Source organism: Leuciscus leuciscus (assembly GCF_965113295.1).
Source record: "Leuciscus leuciscus genome assembly, chromosome: 21".
Classification (NCBI taxonomy): Eukaryota; Metazoa; Chordata; class Actinopteri; order Cypriniformes; family Leuciscidae; genus Leuciscus; species Leuciscus leuciscus.
The window spans coordinates 28,810,644-28,829,864 of record NC_138745.1 but is presented as its reverse complement, the minus strand read 5'-3'; the positions used below and the strand labels follow the sequence as shown (position 1 = coordinate 28,829,864).

Sequence of the window (19,221 nt, the reverse complement as noted above, 5' to 3'; positions counted from 1 at the left end):
AACCTCATAATGCACAAAATTGAATGCGCTTTTTTCCATAAATCTTGTTTTCAGAAAATGACTGAAATTTGTTACCAAACAAATTACATTATATATTAATAAATGTATAAATGAGTAACAGAATTAAATGCGATAGTTCACCAATTTTTTTTTTATTCTCTAAAACCTCATGTTGTTCCAAACCTGTATGACTTTCTTTCTTCTGCAGAACACAAAATGGGATATTTCAAAGAGTAATCAAACAGTTTCGGTGACCACTGACTTCCATTGTATGGAGAGAGAGAAATAAAAAACAAAACACTGAGACATTTCTCAAAATATCTCTTTTTTTTATGTTCCACCGAAGAAAACAAGTCTAAAGTTTTGGAACGACGTCGACGTGAGCTTCGATTAAACAATGAGACATTTCACTTTTCTGTGAACTGTCCCTTTAACAATGATTTCATTCAGTTTTATTAAATGTCTTGGTGAATGAATACAAATAAACAGATGTGATGAGACTTTTTTTATTTTTTTTACAGCATTATATTAATACATCATTCAATTAATTAATGAGCTTTGTAAGTGCGGAACTCGGGAACATTCAATGTTTATGGCATCTCAATATCAGCATATTTACTGAGCACACACAATAATGTAATCACATGAGTGTGTGTTTTTTTTTTTAAGATGGTCCCACAAAATCCCAACTACTTATTCTCTCAGTCTCAGGGATGACAGTCCAGTTGGGCGAAGGTGTGCCAGCAGCGAGCCAATTGAAATCATCCACATCTGTCCAATTGTTTCTGTCTGGATCAAGTCCGGCAACTTTGAAATGATCATGAATACCTGGATAGGTCCACGTGAATGGTGCAAACCTGACCTCACGACAATCCTCTATAATTGCCCGGCTGGTCACATGGACATATATCTGAGTGGCGGTGGTGTTATGGGTGCGCAGTTGCTGACAGGGGAACACTAAAGTGCTGTCAGTGCACTGGTCAACAAACACAGAGCTGGACACTGGCCCGCAGAGGATCTCGCAGCTCCGGATGTTCTTGATGTGCAGGGTGCTCGGACAGCCATAAAGTCTCACTTTACAGTTTGTCAGATGAGATAACAGAACATCTTGTTGCTGGATCTCCTCAGCTTGCATGATCAGGACTTGATTTTCAGCATTAGAGAATCCACACTGGTATACAGAGATTGCAGCATCAGTTACTACAGTACCACCACCAACATCAGATGCAGACTTATCTGTTGTTTGTTTACTCGGTTCAGGCTGCTTACTTGCTCCGGCATTCCTGGATCGGAAAGCGAATTTCTTTTTAGGCAACACCAAGTCCCTCTTCTCATCAAGAGAGCTCTGGAGTTTCTGCATGGATGCCTGTGCCTGTCGTATTTCATATTGGGTTAGAAACAACATGCTGTCGTTGAGAAACTTCTGGAGCTGTTGAATTCTCACAGTGACCTCCTCCAGTGTTTTTGCGGCTTTGTCGCGGTCACTGAGGTTAGAGCTGGAGAGCATCTCCTCGACTCCTGTCTTCTCAGCATTAAAGGTGGACGTGAAGAAATCGCTCTTTTCTTCCTTCACGGTCTGGCTCTCCTTGACATTTCTCCGGCGCTCTGCCTCTTCCAGCCGCGCTTGATCTCTTCGTAACACGCTTTCGGGAACATTGACAGCTGTATTTGTTTCTCCGTCATCATTCGCCACATTAACTTCCACTCCTAGTGCCGCCATGTTGCTTCTCAATAGAGGTGTGGTAAACGCGCGCTGATCATGTGACAACTCATCTAAGCTTGCTGATCAATGATTGGACAAAAAATCTGTACCATTAGTAACGCGGCTTTCTATTGGCTCATTAAATGTTCACGTTCATAATAAACTGTTTTCCCACACAAATTATTTATTACTTTGTTTAGACCCCATAGACCCCTTTCTTCTCTCATATTTGTATTTGATTCATATTTTAATTAAATTATTTATGTGAGATTTATTTTTAACAACATGAAATGTTATTACAAGTTTATTATAAGTGTTGATTTATTTATTTTAGAATTGCAAAATCACCTCGTGACTGTAGAGAAAACAAACAATGTTTAGTTTTTTTTAGTTGCACAGTTTGCCAACTGTTTTTTTCTTTTGATATAGCCTACCCAACAATTTATATTGATTTTGTATTGAATTTCGTACATGATGCACTATGGGCATACAAATTAAATCAGCACAAAATAAACTTGGTTCGTTTTAGTTCGTTTTGAAGTGATGAAAATGTATTGTTTGTCAGTAAATGTTAGTTTTATTTAAGTTTTCAATGTTTTAATTTAGTTTCATAAATGATAACATTGACATGCTTGCTGTAGCAACAATCTCATAATCATATAGCCTACAGTTTATAAAAAATAAAGCTAAAAATAAAACATGTATTGTACATTTCTTATTTTGCTTCAGGTTCACACTTTTGGGTGATGTGATCTCCTTTTAAGATTTTGTACATGCTTTAATTTTTTTTTTTTTCTACTTTAAGTGTTAGAAGATTGTGTTTTTGTTTATTGTAGTTGTTTCTTTTATACACATTATACAAGATGATAGATATACGAATTGCGATTTAACTACATGTTAAGTTTGGGTATATTTTCAAACTATTGTTTGTATTATTTATTTTTTTTAAAGGTGTGGTCCACGAGGGCCCCGCCCACCATAACAAACACAATTTTTATTCAGTTATGCATGTCAGGCATTTGAAGTGATCAATCAAAACAGCAGCTTTTATTGATATTTTGCAGAAGATGCAGAAGGAGCCTTTACAGTAGTAAAACATACAGAATAAGAAACCCCTGTAGTTTAAAGTAAAGAGCCCTTGGTGTCTAGTGCACTATGTAGTGATGCTGCCTTCTGCTGGAGCCGCACTGCTCCACCGGCCCGTGCAGAGATGGCGAGGAAACCCCGTGGACACGGCACTGCTTTTTCATGACGGTGAGTTTCCCCTTTGAGTGTATTATAATTTTGTGATAAAAATTTCAAGGAAAAAACACACACAACCTCCTTCCTCCCCTTCCTTCGGGGAGGGAAGAGCAAGCGTGGAGAGAGAAAAATCTATCTGAGACTGAGCAGCAAGGACAGTGAGGGAAAAATATATGAGTGGGAGAGAGGGAGAAAGAAGAAGAAGGAGGAGGAGGAGGAGGAGGAGGGGGAGCAAATTAAAAGTTGCCAAATGGAGATATTGGGTTTCAAGAGGAGTGAGACAGGAGTAAGGGTTTGCCTCTTTTTCAAGTCGTCTTTATGTGATGCAAATTCAAATAAATATTTATGCTTCGCCAACGAATTGTTCTCCGTTCGGTTTTTCCTCGACGAATTCAGCCGTTTCTTAATAGGTGTGGGGAAGGTCCACGACGTCAAGAAGGCCGTCGACAACTCGGAGCACGAAGAATGCATAAGACTCGCCTGATGATCCGCGTTTACTCTTCACCAAACCTAAGACATCCGTGCCAGTATTAAACGAGCCGTCCGATGCCGATTACGCGTTTCTTTTTGCCGCCCGTCCAAGCTGCGCTCGTCGGCTGTCACAGATGTGCAAAAACGCATTGTAGAAAGGCTTTTTCGAGACGTGCGATAAAACGAGTCTCTCCAGCCTCGGTCTATTTATGGACAAAGTCCCTGTGTGTTTCTAGCTGTTACTTTCAGCGAGATTAAGGCGGGTTTTGTGCGTCCTGCCCTTGCGCCATGGAGAGCCTTTTTAGTCCACCCTGTTTGACAAGTGAATCAGTAAAATGCGTCGCCTTGCTTCAACAGGGTTTTACTCTGTATTTTGAGGGGTTGCTGGTTTTCTACGTGTCTCTTTTCCGCCCCTTTGACTTATCAGGCAAAGAGGATAGATAGTTTTTTTTTCTCTCTTGTAGAGAGGAAGAAAAAATAATTCATCTCCTCCCTCATTTGGCTTGCTAAGTTGACCACAGGTTTAACGAATATAAGTGTTAAATATACCTCACATCTCTGGTACATCGTTTAGTTGATTAAAGCCCGTTCATTTACATGCAAATTCAGGTTTTTATAAATATATTTCGAAGTTGTTTATCAAGGACATGGGCCGGATTAACCTGTCATACTTTTTTCTTCATTAAGATTGCACTACACGGATATTGCTCTAAGCTTAGACTTGCTATGTTCAGTTTTAATTCATTCGTATCTATTTAGACGGTCCGATCAGTGTGTTTATTTTTCTGTTCTTGTGTGTATGCGGTTTAATAATGAATGAATTAAATTCGCAGTTTTGGATTTCTGCAAGTTCAAGCTGTTTTATTTTTTACAACGCACGACGTCGTTTGTTTTGAAACAAAGGCAACAATGCATATCTATCGAATTCTGTTCAAACATTTAATCACTTTGGGAAAAACAGAAAACACATTTCGTTCCCTCACCAATATGTGTTATAAAGCATTAACAGAAGCTTGTGAAGTGCGAGTGTGAACAATCAAACTGGCCAAACATGTTTCACCCATCCCCCACGTTTATTCCTCTGTCACATTTCCACACATGCATTTTCAAGTTGTTCACCTTTCTATGGCAGCTTTACAAAAATATGATCTGAAATTACAATCGAGTGGCATTTTTACACTGCACAACTTCTCTGCGTCATAATGCCCTTTTGTCTGTCGACTGTAGCGAGCAGTGGCGCAGTTTCAATCAGCAGCCGCCATTTTAAAGTCTCTTGGCTGCGCATGTATCTGCAGCAAAGAGTGTACAGCCATTCTTTGTCAGACTTGTGCATTTTTAAACATAAACATCATATTTGTGTTACACTACAATGTATGTTAGACTATTTTACTTTCCTTATGTGTACTTAAACACTAAAAACAAGTTTCCTAGCTGATTAGGATGAAATTGTGTTTGTTGCGAAGTCAAATAATTTCTTACTGTTTACTTCACAAGAATATCAGCTATAGTTATTTTTTATGTTGTGTATTTATTCTCCACTGGAAAAATGTATTTACCAGAGGTGGTCACACTATAAAAACTCAAAATTTCTGATTCTTAATTCATTTGTTTGTCACAAGTTTGTGTATTCGCAATGCCAACGTAGCGTTATGTCAAAAAACTTGGCACAAAGGCCTGTGACTGCAAAGAACAGTTCCTATTAATGTCAAATGCTTGTATGTATTTAATATTATACCTGAAGTCTTATATTATACCTGTCCTGAGAATGTTCTTTAACCCTCTGGTGCTCCTTGCGTGGCAGTCAAAAATGACCCATTTTCTTTTCTTTTCAATGAAATTAATGTACTATATTTTAGTTTGATAGCTTTTTATATAATATTTTGTATTTTTAGGGGATCCTATGGTACTAAATTATATGTATTAGTTATAATCCATTTATTACCTGTTAACCACTTTTCGTAATTGTTGAATGCTTTGGAGTATGGTTTGGTCTCTTTTTAAAGAAGACACTTAGCAGACGGAAGTTGAAAAAAAAATATTGTTATGAAAAATGCACAAAAATACAATTTTCAAATTTTATATGAATTATATATTTCACAAAACATGTTTTCAAAATAAAGCCATAAATCTAAACAAGTTGTGTTCCAAATTTAAGGTATTCATTTATTTATTTCCCTTTCCAATGCTGTCATTTTTTTCAGGACCATTTAACCTTTTCGAATCATATCCGTGATTTTTGTGGTTTTCGCATAGCAATTGCCAAAACCTTTACCAAGTTTCGTACCATTCCAAAAAAAAAAATTTTTTTACCAAAGAGCACCAGAGGTTATAAAACTGGGGATCCTGACATAACAATGCTTTGATTTTGTGTAAAACACTATGCACAGTACATTTATTGGATCCTTAGGTGTATTCAGAAACAAATTACAAAGTATGTCTCACTGTAGCCAAACGGCAGGGAAATTGTGTCCATTGTAATATTTCAAAATCTGTTACTGTCGCAGGTGTCATGGATGATGAAGACGACCGCCGTCTTCTGGATTTTTTAGGGTAATCAGCTTTATAATTTGATGGTTATGGTTTAAAGAGCTTTATGTTTTAAACATTGTTCAAAAATTAATTTTGCCCATCAAACATAAACAAGCTTTAATGAACTGTTTTATTTCAACAGAGATGTGCAAGCATTGAATGAGTATCTTCATGGTTCAAATAGTAAATCTGTAAGTATACTTAAACTATATGACATTTGTGTTCTACAGTATGTTGAAAGGTTATTGACAACTTTCTTTGACATTCAAACAGATTGGAGAAGATGATGTGACAAATGCAGCATTTGGGTCGGCCAGTTCATTCTTCACAAGTGACACAGTGAGTATAGTTAAAGTCCCTATCAAGGAAAGTCAGTTCACATGGCGGCCATATTTGCAACGCTTCCAGGAAGCAATTTTGGTCATAAAGACGAGCTCCTATCTACTTGAATGGGAATAAAAGGAAATCTCAAAAACTGCTTGCCAAACTCATATTTAAATAACATTTTTCAAATCAGCAACTAAATCTGACATGAACTGTCCTATAAATATGTTTCTTATGCTCAAATAGTTTTAAAAAGCACATATTTCAGGTTGGTTATGTTAATGCACATGTGCAGTCATGTGCCAAGTGCACGTCTACTACACGTTAACTGGGCTTAACTGTTTATGTAGGAACAGGAGCTTATAATGACATCTGCAGTGACTTGACAACTTTACCAATTGGCGATTGGCTCTTTTATTTAGAAGGCGGGAGTTTTCTTGCCATATTGTGTGTTGTACTTTCTCCCATTCATAGAAATGAGTGAACCGCCTTGGCATACTGTATACAGTCTGGTAAAGATAGCAAGTAATGGGGATACCTAGAATTGGGATTTAGTAGGAGCATCTGAACAACAACTTATTTGGTTTTCTACTCAGAGTGGCTCCAATGAAGAACTCAAAGATGGCCACAATCATTTGGGAGAGTTTGGGGAGGCTGGTGGAGCTGAGCTTCAGCTCTCAAGCAGTCTTCCGTTCATCGAGGATGAGCTCGACGGTGGAACCTCTCCGGATGGGGTCGATCTCAGTGGCGAGGACCAACCGTTTGACATCCTCCAGAAGTCATTGCTGGAAGCAGATATCACAGAGCAGACATTGGCTCAAGAAGCCCTTTTGGACTCCCAGCCATCTCTCATTTCTACAGCTACCGCCTTCCCTCAGCAGCTGGTCTCTGGAGGGTTTGGAGGCGTCTCGGGTCCTGGTGTGGCGGCACCATTGGCACAACCTCAGGCTTTTATCCAGCAGGTTCCCCAACTACCCTTGCCAAATGGCCCCACTGGACACATCCAGGTAGTGGGATCCTTCAGTGGCAGTGCCTCCTCTATGATGACTATCAATAGTTTGGAACAGCCTCAGATCCTGCTGAGGCAGAGTGGAAATGTAGTAACAAACAACAGCGGGCAGGGTACCATGTTCACCCCTTCCGCAGCTGGTCAGGTGTCAATGTCTTTCAATAAAGGAACGATACCACTTCAGAATATTATCATCCAGAGAGGCCCTACGCAACAGGCATTGGTTAGACCTATTCAGCCTAAACCCTTACAGGCAGGAGGACAAACTGTATACAATATCAGCAACATTGGGCTTCAACCTAGCACCAACACTGCTGCGAATTTAGTCAGTAGCCCCTACACAGCTACTGGCTCTCCTCAGTCTACTCAACAGGTGAAAGTGGTCAATCCAGCCAACAGCATTGTAATGCATTCACCGCTGGGGCAACAAGTGCAACCACAGTCCCAGTCCAATCTGCCTCAGGGGCAGTTTTTGCTACCCAGTTCTATTTCCCTAACCCCTGGTACGACTGTTCACAGCTTCCAGGCCGTGAATGGGCAGGTGTTACAAACAAACACTCAAGTGGGTGACCCGGGGTCAATAAGCACTACCACCTACTCCATCCTCACCAATCAGAACACAACAGTACAGCTTATCGCTGGGCAGAACTTTTCAGCTGGAGGGCAGCTAATAGTCAATCAAGGTTTGGTCAGTGGAGGTCAAATAGGCCAAGCTTCACCCACACCTGTAATGGAGGTGTGTCAAAGGCCTGGTGCTACGGCCAAAGTTTGGAATACCAGCGCGTCGCCTAGCCCATCGCCTCTACAGACGTCACAGACTTCAAGCCACCTCACCATGGTCAGTTCTGGTGTTCAAGGCCCACAGGTTTGTCAGCAGTTATCTGTGAGTCCAGGACAGCACCTCCAGCACCTTATGCCTGTGGGCCAGAACGCATCAAATACTTCAGGCGTTCCGGAGTTTCAAGTCTCTCTAAACCAGGTGAAATATATTTGGATTAATTTATCCAAAGTGCCTCTTCAAAGTTGTATTGTTTCATTACATTTGAATGTTTCTTCAATTTCATAGAACACCACAGCAGCAACACAAAGAGGGCAAACACAATTAGTTAATCTCCTTGGTACCAAAGGTAAGACTACTTTGAATCCTTTTTGTGTTTCCATCAGTGACCATAAGTGAGATTTGATAAGGTTTTTTGCTATGTTTTTACACAATTTAAAATAAATGTTTTCTATTTTTATATATTTAAAATGTAATTTATTTTGTCATGGGGTAATTCTAATATGCTGATTTGATGCTCAAAAAACATTTCTTATAATTATCAGTGTTAAAAACAGTAATAGCTGCTTGATATTTTTGTGGGAATCGTGATAATAAAAATTTCAGGATGCTTTTATGAATAGAACGTTCAAAAGAACAGCATTTATTTGAAATAGAAATCATTTGTAACATTATAAATGTCTTAACTGTCACTTTTGATCAAACTATGGCTGCGTCCGAAATCGCGTACTATGTGAGTAGGTACTACATTTAAATTAGAACGTACTTCGCGACCGTTAAAAAAGTACGTTCTATATAGTATGAATACAGTTAGTATGAATGGAGTCCGGACGTACTACATGCGCCATGTTGGTATTGTCACGTTACATGCGCGGTCACATCAGCGCGAAAAATGTAAAGAGCCCGTTCCACTGACTGCAATGTTTTTAGTTCTTCTTTCCTCTTTCGTCTGCGTTTTTACGTCGTTCGTGCTCACAATTCAGAGTCGTCGGTCAGTTGCTCGCAGTTTTAAGCTTTGTATTCTGTATCCATTTAAAAGTGAAATAATATACAAAAATAAAGCAAATACATTTGAAAGGTGTCTGGAGTGTGTGGTATTTCTCTTCAGTGTGGCACATATATACCTGCAATTTGCTTGTTTCAAAAAACATATGGAATCTGCCACAGAATAAGCGCACACAACACCCTTTAAAAAAATTAATTACTCAATGCCACATATTAAACACTTTACAACTGACAATCTAACTAGGCTACTGTAAATCCCTGGGAATTAAGTGTTTTGTAATAAAACTTGCTAAAACAGCATTACAAAATGAACTTTCTAACAAATAAATGGAAAGAGAGTGTGAAACATTTGTTTTCTTTATTAATTTTTTTAGCAATTATTTCTAAAAGCTGAAGGACTCTTTCCTCTCTCTCGTCGCTCTTTCTTTTCTTTCCTCATCCCTTTCATTAGCCACTCTCCACTCTATAAGAACACAGGTGTGTTCATCAGCCCCCTGCAAAATCAACACAGAATTTAACATTAGTGATGAACCATGGTCAATCTATTATTATATTAATATTACATGGACAAGTTGAGGTACGTTACACTTGAAACAGTAGCTTGCTACGTAGCCAACACATTACATATCAACACTGGTAAAGGAGAAATAAAATCGTTGTAAAATTAAAAAATAAAAGTTTTGTAACTCTCTCATTTAACTGAGAAACAACGTCGTTGTTTAAATAAAACAGTGTTAACTAGCTGATAGGCATTAGCTCGTTCTGTTCGGTAATAATAATAATGATAAAATTGTCATTTTGCAGCCAATTCACAAACTTGTACCCTCGATTTACATTATTTAAACTTTTAACAAGTCAATCGTTTACTTATATGATGTTAAACGAATACAATTTAACCTCAAATAAACAAAAAGTGTTTTGTAAAGTACTTACACTTGAAAACAGCCGCGTCTCCGTTTTCCGCCATTTTCAAATATAACGACGACAACTCCTCTCCCGTGGCATCATGGGATAGTAAAGTGTCCATCGTATGCGCACTTCAGAATCTCGCCGGATGTAGTAGGTCATCCGGGTACTTTTCGCCTACTATTTTTCGAATTCTATGATTTCGGACATACTACTCTGCTCGCGTACTGTTTTTCGCATACTATATAGTAGGGAAGTATTCGATTTCGGACGCAGCCTATTACTTTCTTTAAAAAAACATACTGACATTTGAATGGTAGTGTATATATTATTATGTGTTTTTTGTTTTGTTTTTTTTGCACCTGAATTTCCTCTCTTGGATCCATGAAGTAATTTTTCTTTATTCTTTTTAATCTTAGCTGTGAAAACACTCACTCCTGCCAGTCAGGAATTGCCTCTTACACCGAAGCGACCTGCAACTCAGCAACTTACTAGAGGAGGAATGTGAGTGCCCAAATTGTACTTCTGTTACAGATGAAGTGTGTAATTTCTGCACCATTAGTGTCAACGAATAGAATTGCAGAAATAATGATTGTAACACTGGGGCTTATTTGACAGGGTCCTCCAGCAGTTAAGACAGGATCACTGTAGAGTCATGTCTTCAGAGCGGACACCCTTCACTTCATTAAATGATGGCATTTACAGATTACTGCCCTATCATGTTTTCCAAGGCTCACCACCACAAGATGAAGATTTCGCCAAAAGTGCATTTTCAACTTTTTCTCTTCATAATCAATATTTAACCATAGATAAATCTGTCACAGGTTCTGATGATCATTTTTGACTTTACAGTTGATGACGAGTTTGAGGCAGTTGCCACACAAGTGCTAAACAGAACGCAGGCCATGGTGAACAAATACAGACGCTTACTCATGGTGGAAGCAGAGGTAGGTTCAGAACATGCCTTTAACTTGAATGCACAAAATACTACATATAGTTATTTGTAGGTAATTAATTACTCTAATGTCACTGCTTAATGCTCTTTCAGAGGTCTAGCCCTTCATCAGAAATGGTGATGATTGACAGGACTTTTAACCAAGAGGAACGGGGCAACTTGACCCAAGACAAACGAATGATATTAGTGGATCCAGGTGAGACATGGGAGCCTGGTTGACTTTTCACAGTTTTTTATATTATATTAAACTAATTAACTAATACTAATGTTATGAGTTGACATAAAGTAATTTCACGGTGTTTCCAATTAGTTTTATTTTGGTTGAATACAGTTAAGTAGTATTTGCAATGTATATTTTGGAGGTTTTTTTGTGTGATTATTTAATATTTTAAATGTACACATTGATTTTGTTATATGCAAAGTAACATGCATAACTATATGTAATTGGCAAAGCCTCGGAGAACAAATGAAGAAATTCATTTATTATATGAATAATTTAAAAAGAATTTAAAAATGTAAAACAATATGAGTGTGTGTGTGTGTGTGTGTGAATATATATATATATATATATATATATATTTCAATCATCACAAAAGTAGAGTGTGAAGGTGCTGCTGGTAATTTTTGATCATTCAGATACATAAACTGCACAGTAGATTTTGATTTCTTTTGAAATTGTTGTGATTTATGGAACGCTTTTACGATGTTGTACTGTAGTTATACCAAATGCAAACAAAATGATATAATTGATTGAATGTATGTTTGTAATTTTTTGCCACATTGCTCCTCAGATGGCTTCCTGGAAGACTTCTGCTGTGGCCGTAAACTAAGGATCCCAAGTCCCGAAGTCTTGACCCCAGTCACCAATGAGAGCAATCCCAGCACAATGGAAACATCCCCAAGGCATTCCATAAGTCTCACCGTAAAAGAGGAGCAGGGTATGAACAGCCACACAGAACCTGCTTATAGGACAGAATCTAAACAACAAGGAACGGAAGAACACAGAAGAACTCCCATCAAGTGCATCCTGGACCTAAAAAAAAAGACATCCAGCACCGTAATCAGCAGCAACAGTCAACATGCTCACTACCCTACATCTCCCAGCCAATCACAGCATAGCTCTGCCCAAGGCTACCCTTCGAGCCTGGGACGGGGCCATGAAGAACAAGTTCCCTCAGATCATAATCACACTTCATTGGCTGACACAGACTCTGTGCTTGAGGCTGCTGTGAATAGCATCTTAGAATGTTAGACGGTGCCATATCTATGTTTGTTAGTTGTTCCATGTTAATCTCATTTCATTTCATGCCATGTGTGTGCGAGCTGATCTCCACGGCATGTGTGAACGGACGTACGTTGGCATTATCACGGTTTGAAATGCACACAGCAGCTCTGACTAGGTTGAGGAACAGGAAGGGGAATCTAATGATAGTGATACTTTAATACTGTGCCTGTTGTTCTAGAGAAGTTTACATAAGAAAGCCTTTTTGACAATGCTTTACAGGATACACTTGCAATCACACACACACATTAATATATGCACACATACACACACACACACACACACACACACACACACACACACACACACACACACACACACACACACACACACACACACACACACACACACACACACACACACACAATCAAGCAGTAAGTAAGTGTGATGTTTGGAATGTCATGAGTAGACATTGATATTTGTAGCGTATCGATCAATATCAGACACTTAGTCTAATAGTCTGTCCGCACTTAAGGTTTTATGGTTGTCTCAACACTTATGTTGTATCATTGCAGTAGACTTTGACCAAGTAAGGCACACAAACACACCTGCGCGTTTAATTGTTTTTAAACATTGGTTGTGCTCTTCTTTTTTTTAAACATTTGTTTTGCAATTAGTTTTGTACCTTACAGGTATGTTACCTCTCCACAGAGACAAAACTCACTTGTGTGGTTTTGTGCAGGGGAAAGTTAAGTCCTCAGATTGAGGGTACAATGTTACATGATGTTTATCTTTTTTGTTTAATTCATTTTTTGAAATGATGCATTATATATATATTTTTTAAATTCTGTGCTGCTCCCTGTCTGGAGATATTATGTGCTGTTTTGCACCTTTAGTTAGTGTCTCAAAGAACCCTCACTGGTGAATCTCATGAAAACATGTCAGTCGCATTTCAACCCAAAATCAATGGAAAATTTAAGAAATAAAATTCTTAATAAAACTGCAAAAAATTTGCAAAAAGAAGAGGAAACCTATTTTTGGACCAGTAATATATATTTATTGCATTGTGGTACCTTTTTTTTTTTTTTAAATCAAGTAAGCACATTTTAATCACATTTACATTTTCTTTATTGTCATCAAATTCTTAATACATTTTGAAAGAATCTAGAAGAATTTAAGGCAGCGCAACAATCTCTACCATTATGTACAAGTACATTACAATCTTTTCTCACAACAAATTAGATTTTTTTTTTTGCATTATGGTAATGCAAATTGGTTGTAATTGTGCTTGTCATGAAATATTGGCATCACAATCTCAGTGGTCCTACAACACAGGCTTGATTTCTCTGAGCAAAATATAATTTCTTATTTCTTGACTTTGATTTGGGGATTTTTGTGAGATTTACCAAGACTGATGTTGTTTGAAACTTTTCATTTTCCCTTGTGCGTTGAGTCCCCTGCTGGTCAGGCTGTAGTCTTGGCAGTCAGTTTGCAGTTTCTGCCTCTAGTGGCAGCTTATATTTGCACATGTGGACGTGACCTTGTACTTTAGATAGCCATGATCACAGCTCTTACAGCCCCTCTGCAGATCACTTCTCAAATATGCGCAGTTTTAAATCGGTGAAAGCAGAAGTAGTGATATCACGGCATATCAGGTTTTTATTGGTATCTAATAAGTAGCATTATGAGACGGCTGCTTCCTGAGATAATGCAGTTTGGTTGGAGGACAGTCCCACATTTCAAGAACCCGTTTTGAGAAATCATTTCTAAAGAGGAGACTGTAAGCATTCAGTCCTGTTTTATAGACTAGAACCTATATTAACTGTGCCATTACAGGGCTTCGTCAGTCAACGATGGGAGTATGACCAAGACAATGTCAAAAACTGACCTGGGGAGCGTTTCCCAAAGCCAACTAAAGTCGTAGGTTCCATTGTTTCCAACAGAGTTCAAAGGAATTTGCGACCATAGTTGGCTAAACTGCAGTGTGCGTACATTTTCACAAGTCTGTTTCCATTAGCATCCATTCCAGATCTGAAGGGATGGTTGCTTGTTTTCATCTAATGTCATCCCATTGTTTTTGCATCATTAACACTAAACTCCCACCGTCTTTCCCAGCAATTCAACCAAAAATGACAGACAGGAAAAAAAAAAGTGAAATATTCTTCTCTCTGATCTGAGCTCTAGAGGTCGGTGTTAGGGAGCATTCTGAAAGACCTTCACTTCGAAGGGCTTCTTTGCCTTAGGACAGAGCGAGTGAAAACAAGTTTAAATAGTGTATCGTTTGTTTTTACTGCTTTTTGTTGTGCGAGTGTGGCCTTCAGTTATCGTAATACCCCATGGTAAAAGTTGCTTTTAACGTTTAATTTTCTGCATCACCTAAAACTTGATTTGTAATGTTTGTATTACAAAAAATAAAAACATGAAACACAAAATATTTATACTTTTTGTAAAGAAAAAGAATGTAAAACAAAAAAGTTATTTTTATTATGTTAGGTGTACACACGTCATACTGTATATGTGGTCAGTTCATGATTTGTTGTTTTTGTGAGTGTTCATTACAACAGCAGAGATAAATATTAAATCCATTTTGAATACAGCCAATCTGTCGCAATGTCTTCCTTTTTTAACAAATTGTGGATATTTACATGCAACAATATTACATAAAAATTAGGAAATGAAACAAGATCATGTAAACAACAAACAAAAGAACCATATGACAGGTCTCACGAAAAAAAAAAGTGCAGAACAAAACGTAAAATTGTTTTGGTTAAAAGCATTCTATTTTTCTTTTTTTTTTGGGCAAATAAATGAACATTTAGAAATATTTAATTCAAATAATAACATAATCTTTGCTTCAAAATAGGTTCCTATCAAAAATGTAAATTCATAAGTACTTTATCAGTCACAGTCTTGACATTTCTAACTAACTTGTCAACAAAACCACAGCAAACCTCAATTGTAGTAAACCAATAGTTGCTGGCATTATAATCTTGCCCTATCAATTATTAATCTTATTGTGCCCATATGGCCCTGAAAACAATTACAAAGATTACCAAACGTCGTTAATGGTACTTCCTCCAGCGTTCGTTCTCTGTAAAACAGAATAAAACAAGACATTTCAATCATGCATGCCAATGATTATGGGATGTTTGTTGATGACATCGATTCAGACTCACTGAGATGTGGGTATCTCCATATGTAACACAGAACGCAGTATCCAGTCAACAGCATGGATATCCCACCGATTCCTCCTCTACGAACATCAATATACTTCCTGTAGTACCACTGCCAACCTGATCACATAACCAGAAAACACTAGAAAAAACACTAACACAAATGTTATGTTATATTATGTTGGATAAGGAACAAACCTTGCTTTAACATGGTCACAATCTCTCCAGGTGACACCGGAGTTCGAGCGGCAAGCCAGACACCAAGTTTATTCAATTTGACATCTCCAAGTTTCCGCTGCACTAGAGGCACTATATGAACAAAGGCATTTTTATAATTTCATATTTTTATCATTTCAACTCTCTTGAAAGAATGAATATAAATGGTAATAGGAGGAATGAGATGAACCATCTCATCTCAACGTCCCTTTCTAGCCAAGCTGATGAAAGTGTAGCTCATTTACTATCAGAAATGCACTTAAGAATGTGCTTAACAATTCTAAGGTACCTAAATAAACATAAACCTAAATGTTGCAAATGGAAGTCTTTTTTTCATTAATTTCTACCATAGGAAGTCTTTGTTAAAGCGTTATAAGCCATGAACTAAGCCAACCAGCTACGAGGTGAATCATAGCATTAAAAACTGATTCAAAGCAAAAATATACTTGAAAATTTGATAAAAATACAAAGGTACAAGACTGTGTACTTAACAGCTTTAGTGAGGAAAGAACTACAATCCCATGAAGCAATGCGAACAACATAATCAAATTAAAATTGATGTTGAAATATAAAACTACTCATTTGTTGAAATTATCTATAGAATGAATCTACAGAAACAATGTATTTTAAGTTCATTGGAAAATATGCATATACATACAAATATTCGACACTTGATTTTATATACAGCATCATTTAATATAGTTCTCACCACATATTCCACTGTAAAACAGGGTAATTTTAAAAATACGTTAAAATAATACGGGCTCACGGCTTCAACGGAAGCATATACCATCGGTTAACAACCTCGTAGCTCACAGTAAAGGTTGTCTAAAAAGATTTCTAAGTTATCATTAAAAAAAAATATTTTATTTTTTTATTTACGTACTTGAGTATGCAGATACTGCGCCGCTCATTCGCACAGAAACACGCAGAACATGCAGACTTCATATTCCAATAGCAGACTTTTTGCAGTTAAACGTTCACATATCGTGATTTTACTAAGTGTACATCTCCACTTTTGATTTATTCATGCCAAATTCAGTGACTTCTGCATTATAGAGCAAATTCTATTGTTATTACTTGATTTTGCGACTCCTGTCCAGGTTTTCCGCATCGCAGACATCAGAGGGCCCTTACATATAGGCCTTTAAACTTTACCGTGTAAAAACGATACACTGGCAACTTTTTGTTTCGAATCATTTTAGGGCAGTTCAAACTTTAATTAAAATATAATTAATCTAATTAAGTAAAAATTGGAGAGAAAAAAAAACAGATACAAGTGTTAAGCCCCGTTCACACCAAGAATGAAAACTATGAAGATAACTAGCACAGCGTCCACACCAACACACAATAATGTTCTTGGCCTCTTTAAAGCAGGGCGGATTCTGATTGGCTGTCAATGTTATCAGCTGGAAAAAAACGTTGTGAAAGTGATTCCAATGATATCGTTATCATTATTGTTGTGGTGTGGACTCTGCTATTCTCTTAAATTCAGAATCCTTGGTGTGAACATGCTTTTAAACTAAGTGATTTTTCTTTTTAAAGGGATTTCTCTTCACATGAAATAACTAAACAACCAAACATCACAGAAATCATGGATTACCTTCACTTTGGGGGAACGGTCCAGGAAATTGACCCTTCTTCCAAATATTTTCATTAGCATAGCTGCCTAAAGGTACTGAGGAGAACTGTATTCTGTTGTAAGGAGACTCTGGACTACATGATAGACTTCTTTCACCTTGCAGTCTTGAACTAAGGATGTCTTCTGAAGGTTGATGAATGGTTTCTGATAAAGTCAGTGAGGGTGGAAAGGCAACTTTGGTAACTGCTGTTTCAGGCTTGTTTGATTTTTGCATAGTCTCCAGAGCAGAATCTTTGGATGTTTCATAAACAGGATAAGGCACAAACAGATTATAAGACCTCTTGTAATACAAACTGTAATTGATGTGGTCCCACACAGAAGTCTTGGATGTTAAGAAAGCATGAGCTTTATGCTCTTTTGCTCTCGAAACTAGATCGATATTCTTGTTCTGGCTGTTCGCAAGTCTTTCAAGCTCCTCCAAGAAGTAAACTTTTGTTTTGAGTTTTGGGTTTTCATGCTGTACACTGCACTCAGATGGGAGGCTAGAGTTTTTCAGAGTGGCTGGCACAAATCCAGGGGTATTGATTTTACTCTTGGTGATTGACAACTGCTCTGATAATGGTGCCATCTTTAGCTTCTTTTTGCCTTTAGCACTTTTTCCATTAGTTTGAGATGTTCCCTGATTTGGTCCTTTGGAGATCTCACAAAAGCTTTTATCTCCTTCATGCTTGGATAATGAGGTAGCGATGCTTGGCATCTTTGAGATTGGCACTAACAGGTGTAATCTCTCAAGTTCCCTTTGTCTTTTAGCAAGCCATTTGTTTTTAGGCCTCTCCATGTCCAGAGTTTCAGATAAGACTTTGACCTCAGTAGTTGTGAGAAGACTGTCTGCATTGTGAGTATCTTCTTTCCTCCTGCTTTTGGAGGTTAGTCTCTCATCAAAGATGACACCATTTGTTGTCTTTTTATGGATCTTCTGTCTGGATGTGATTGCAGTCAGTTCTTTTGGCGCTTTAATGCTTTTTTGGGGTTGTGTAACTGGTGCCATTTTGCAGTGTGGTAGGTGGGTTTTCAGCCTCTTGAACGGCTTTCCACAAAATGGACATTCTTCTGAAAGAGAAAAGCATTTTTTTTTAAAATCCGATATACAGGACTGGATCAATAGGTTTGAAATCGCTGTATTGTTTGTAGAAACCAATAACTTTAATATTTTCCCTCATATCTCTTAGAAGAAACATGCAATCATTTTATGAGCAGTTTTCTGTGTTGTTGATGTAATTCCTTTAACCTATTTATTAAATAGCTATACATTTTAAATATCTGTTTAACTGATAGTTAATTTAGTCAACTTCCAAGTAGTACACAGACATCTAGATGGCCTCAAAACAGATAGGCTATGGGCTAACAGCCACAAAACTCCACAACTTGATTTAATGGGGTCTTAAAAACTACAAACAAGGCATGGGATACTAAAATGGACAAATAATCTATCAAATATTTAGATTTGCCACTCACCTACACTCATCTTTTATAATTTCACTGCCATCTTTCAATGGAAGAGAGAAAGGTCTTCTTTCTGGTGTCTTTTAAATTAATCATTATTAAACTCTTGACTTGGGAACCTTTCTCATGCAGCCACTTTTAACCAAGTCGGTTGTATTTTAACTAGCTCGTTTGCCAATGTATGAAATCTGCTGTTTGTTACCATGGGACATGCAGTAAAATAACGGACCCTGCGATATGCGATGGACCCGCTAGAGGACATGATGGATTATTTTGAGTTACGAAAGACCCAGTTAGCCGTCTCTATCAATGCCTGTGTGTAAGTAGCCTACTGCATGTATGCATAACACCGTTGATCACGAAAACAATTTCACATTCTTTTCCGAACGAAAGTTTTTTTTTTTCTCGGAAGGAAGGTTTACTATCTATCTATCGACAAAAGAAGTAAGAACTCAACACTTACAAGCAGAAAGGCAATAACAAAATATTATAAATAGGCCTAGCCTATATATGGGGTTACAATCATAGACTGTAAAAAACTAGGTTACAATACATGGAATTCTAAAATGAACTAAAACGTATTATATTATCTTTATACTAATTA

General features: G+C 37.5%; 3 protein-coding genes across 7 annotated transcripts; 1 reads left to right on the top strand and 2 right to left on the bottom strand.

Annotated features, from left to right (window-relative positions):
- Positions 1-492: 492 nt before the first annotated feature.
- tbcc (tubulin folding cofactor C) lies at positions 493-1,871 on the bottom strand. The gene has a single exon (XM_082151099.1). It carries the CDS (start codon positions 1,718-1,720, stop codon positions 665-667), a length of 1,056 nt encoding a protein of 351 aa, XP_082007225.1. The 5' UTR covers positions 1,721-1,871; the 3' UTR covers positions 493-664.
- A 153-nt stretch (positions 1,872-2,024) lies between these two features.
- On the top strand, positions 2,025-14,744 carry bicral (BICRA like chromatin remodeling complex associated protein). 2 transcript variants are annotated; one of them, XM_082151093.1, is made up of 11 exons: positions 2,025-2,956; positions 5,920-5,965; positions 6,087-6,135; positions 6,218-6,283; positions 6,865-8,256; positions 8,344-8,404; positions 10,386-10,470; positions 10,585-10,730; positions 10,819-10,913; positions 11,015-11,117; positions 11,713-14,744. In XM_082151093.1, exons 1-11 carry the CDS (start codon positions 2,866-2,868, stop codon positions 12,171-12,173), a joined length of 2,595 nt encoding a protein of 864 aa, XP_082007219.1. In that variant the 5' UTR covers positions 2,025-2,865; the 3' UTR covers positions 12,174-14,744. The 2 variants fall into 2 exon arrangements, with proteins under 2 accessions (XP_082007219.1, XP_082007220.1); XM_082151094.1 differs by having other exon boundaries at positions 2,025-3,230.
- On the bottom strand, positions 14,606-19,213 carry LOC309484740 (uncharacterized protein). 4 transcript variants are annotated; one of them, XM_082151097.1, is made up of 5 exons: positions 18,630-19,213; positions 17,136-18,221; positions 15,515-15,625; positions 15,320-15,436; positions 14,606-15,234 (listed from the first exon to the last, which is right to left on the bottom strand). In XM_082151097.1, exons 1-5 carry the CDS (start codon positions 18,637-18,639, stop codon positions 15,206-15,208), a joined length of 1,353 nt encoding a protein of 450 aa, XP_082007223.1. In that variant the 5' UTR covers positions 18,640-19,213; the 3' UTR covers positions 14,606-15,205. The 4 variants fall into 4 exon arrangements, with proteins under 4 accessions (XP_082007223.1, XP_082007224.1, XP_082007221.1 ...); XM_082151098.1 differs by having other exon boundaries at positions 17,136-18,224; positions 18,634-19,212; XM_082151095.1 differs by having other exon boundaries at positions 17,136-18,224; positions 18,630-19,211.
- Between the last annotated feature and the right edge of the window lie 8 nt (positions 19,214-19,221).

Excerpts from the sequence above, each read along its gene's own strand:
- bicral (XM_082151093.1), top strand. The coding sequence starts at position 2,866 with ATGCTGCCTTCTGCTGGAGCCGCACTGCTCCACCGGCCCGTGCAGAGA. Across the intron at positions 2,957-5,919 it reads GGCACTGCTTTTTCATGACG|GTGTCATGGATGATGAAGAC; the intron begins GTGAGTTTCCCC and ends TTACTGTCGCAG. Across the intron at positions 11,118-11,712 it reads AATGATATTAGTGGATCCAG|ATGGCTTCCTGGAAGACTTC; the intron begins GTGAGACATGGG and ends ATTGCTCCTCAG.
- tbcc (XM_082151099.1), bottom strand. The coding sequence starts at position 1,720 with ATGGCGGCACTAGGAGTGGAAGTTAATGTGGCGAATGATGACGGAGAA.
- LOC309484740 (XM_082151095.1), bottom strand. Across the intron at positions 15,437-15,514 it reads TGTGACCATGTTAAAGCAAG|GTTGGCAGTGGTACTACAGG; the intron begins GTTTGTTCCTTA and ends TTATGTGATCAG. Across the intron at positions 15,235-15,319 it reads ATGGAGATACCCACATCTCA|AGAACGAACGCTGGAGGAAG; the intron begins GTGAGTCTGAAT and ends TCTGTTTTACAG.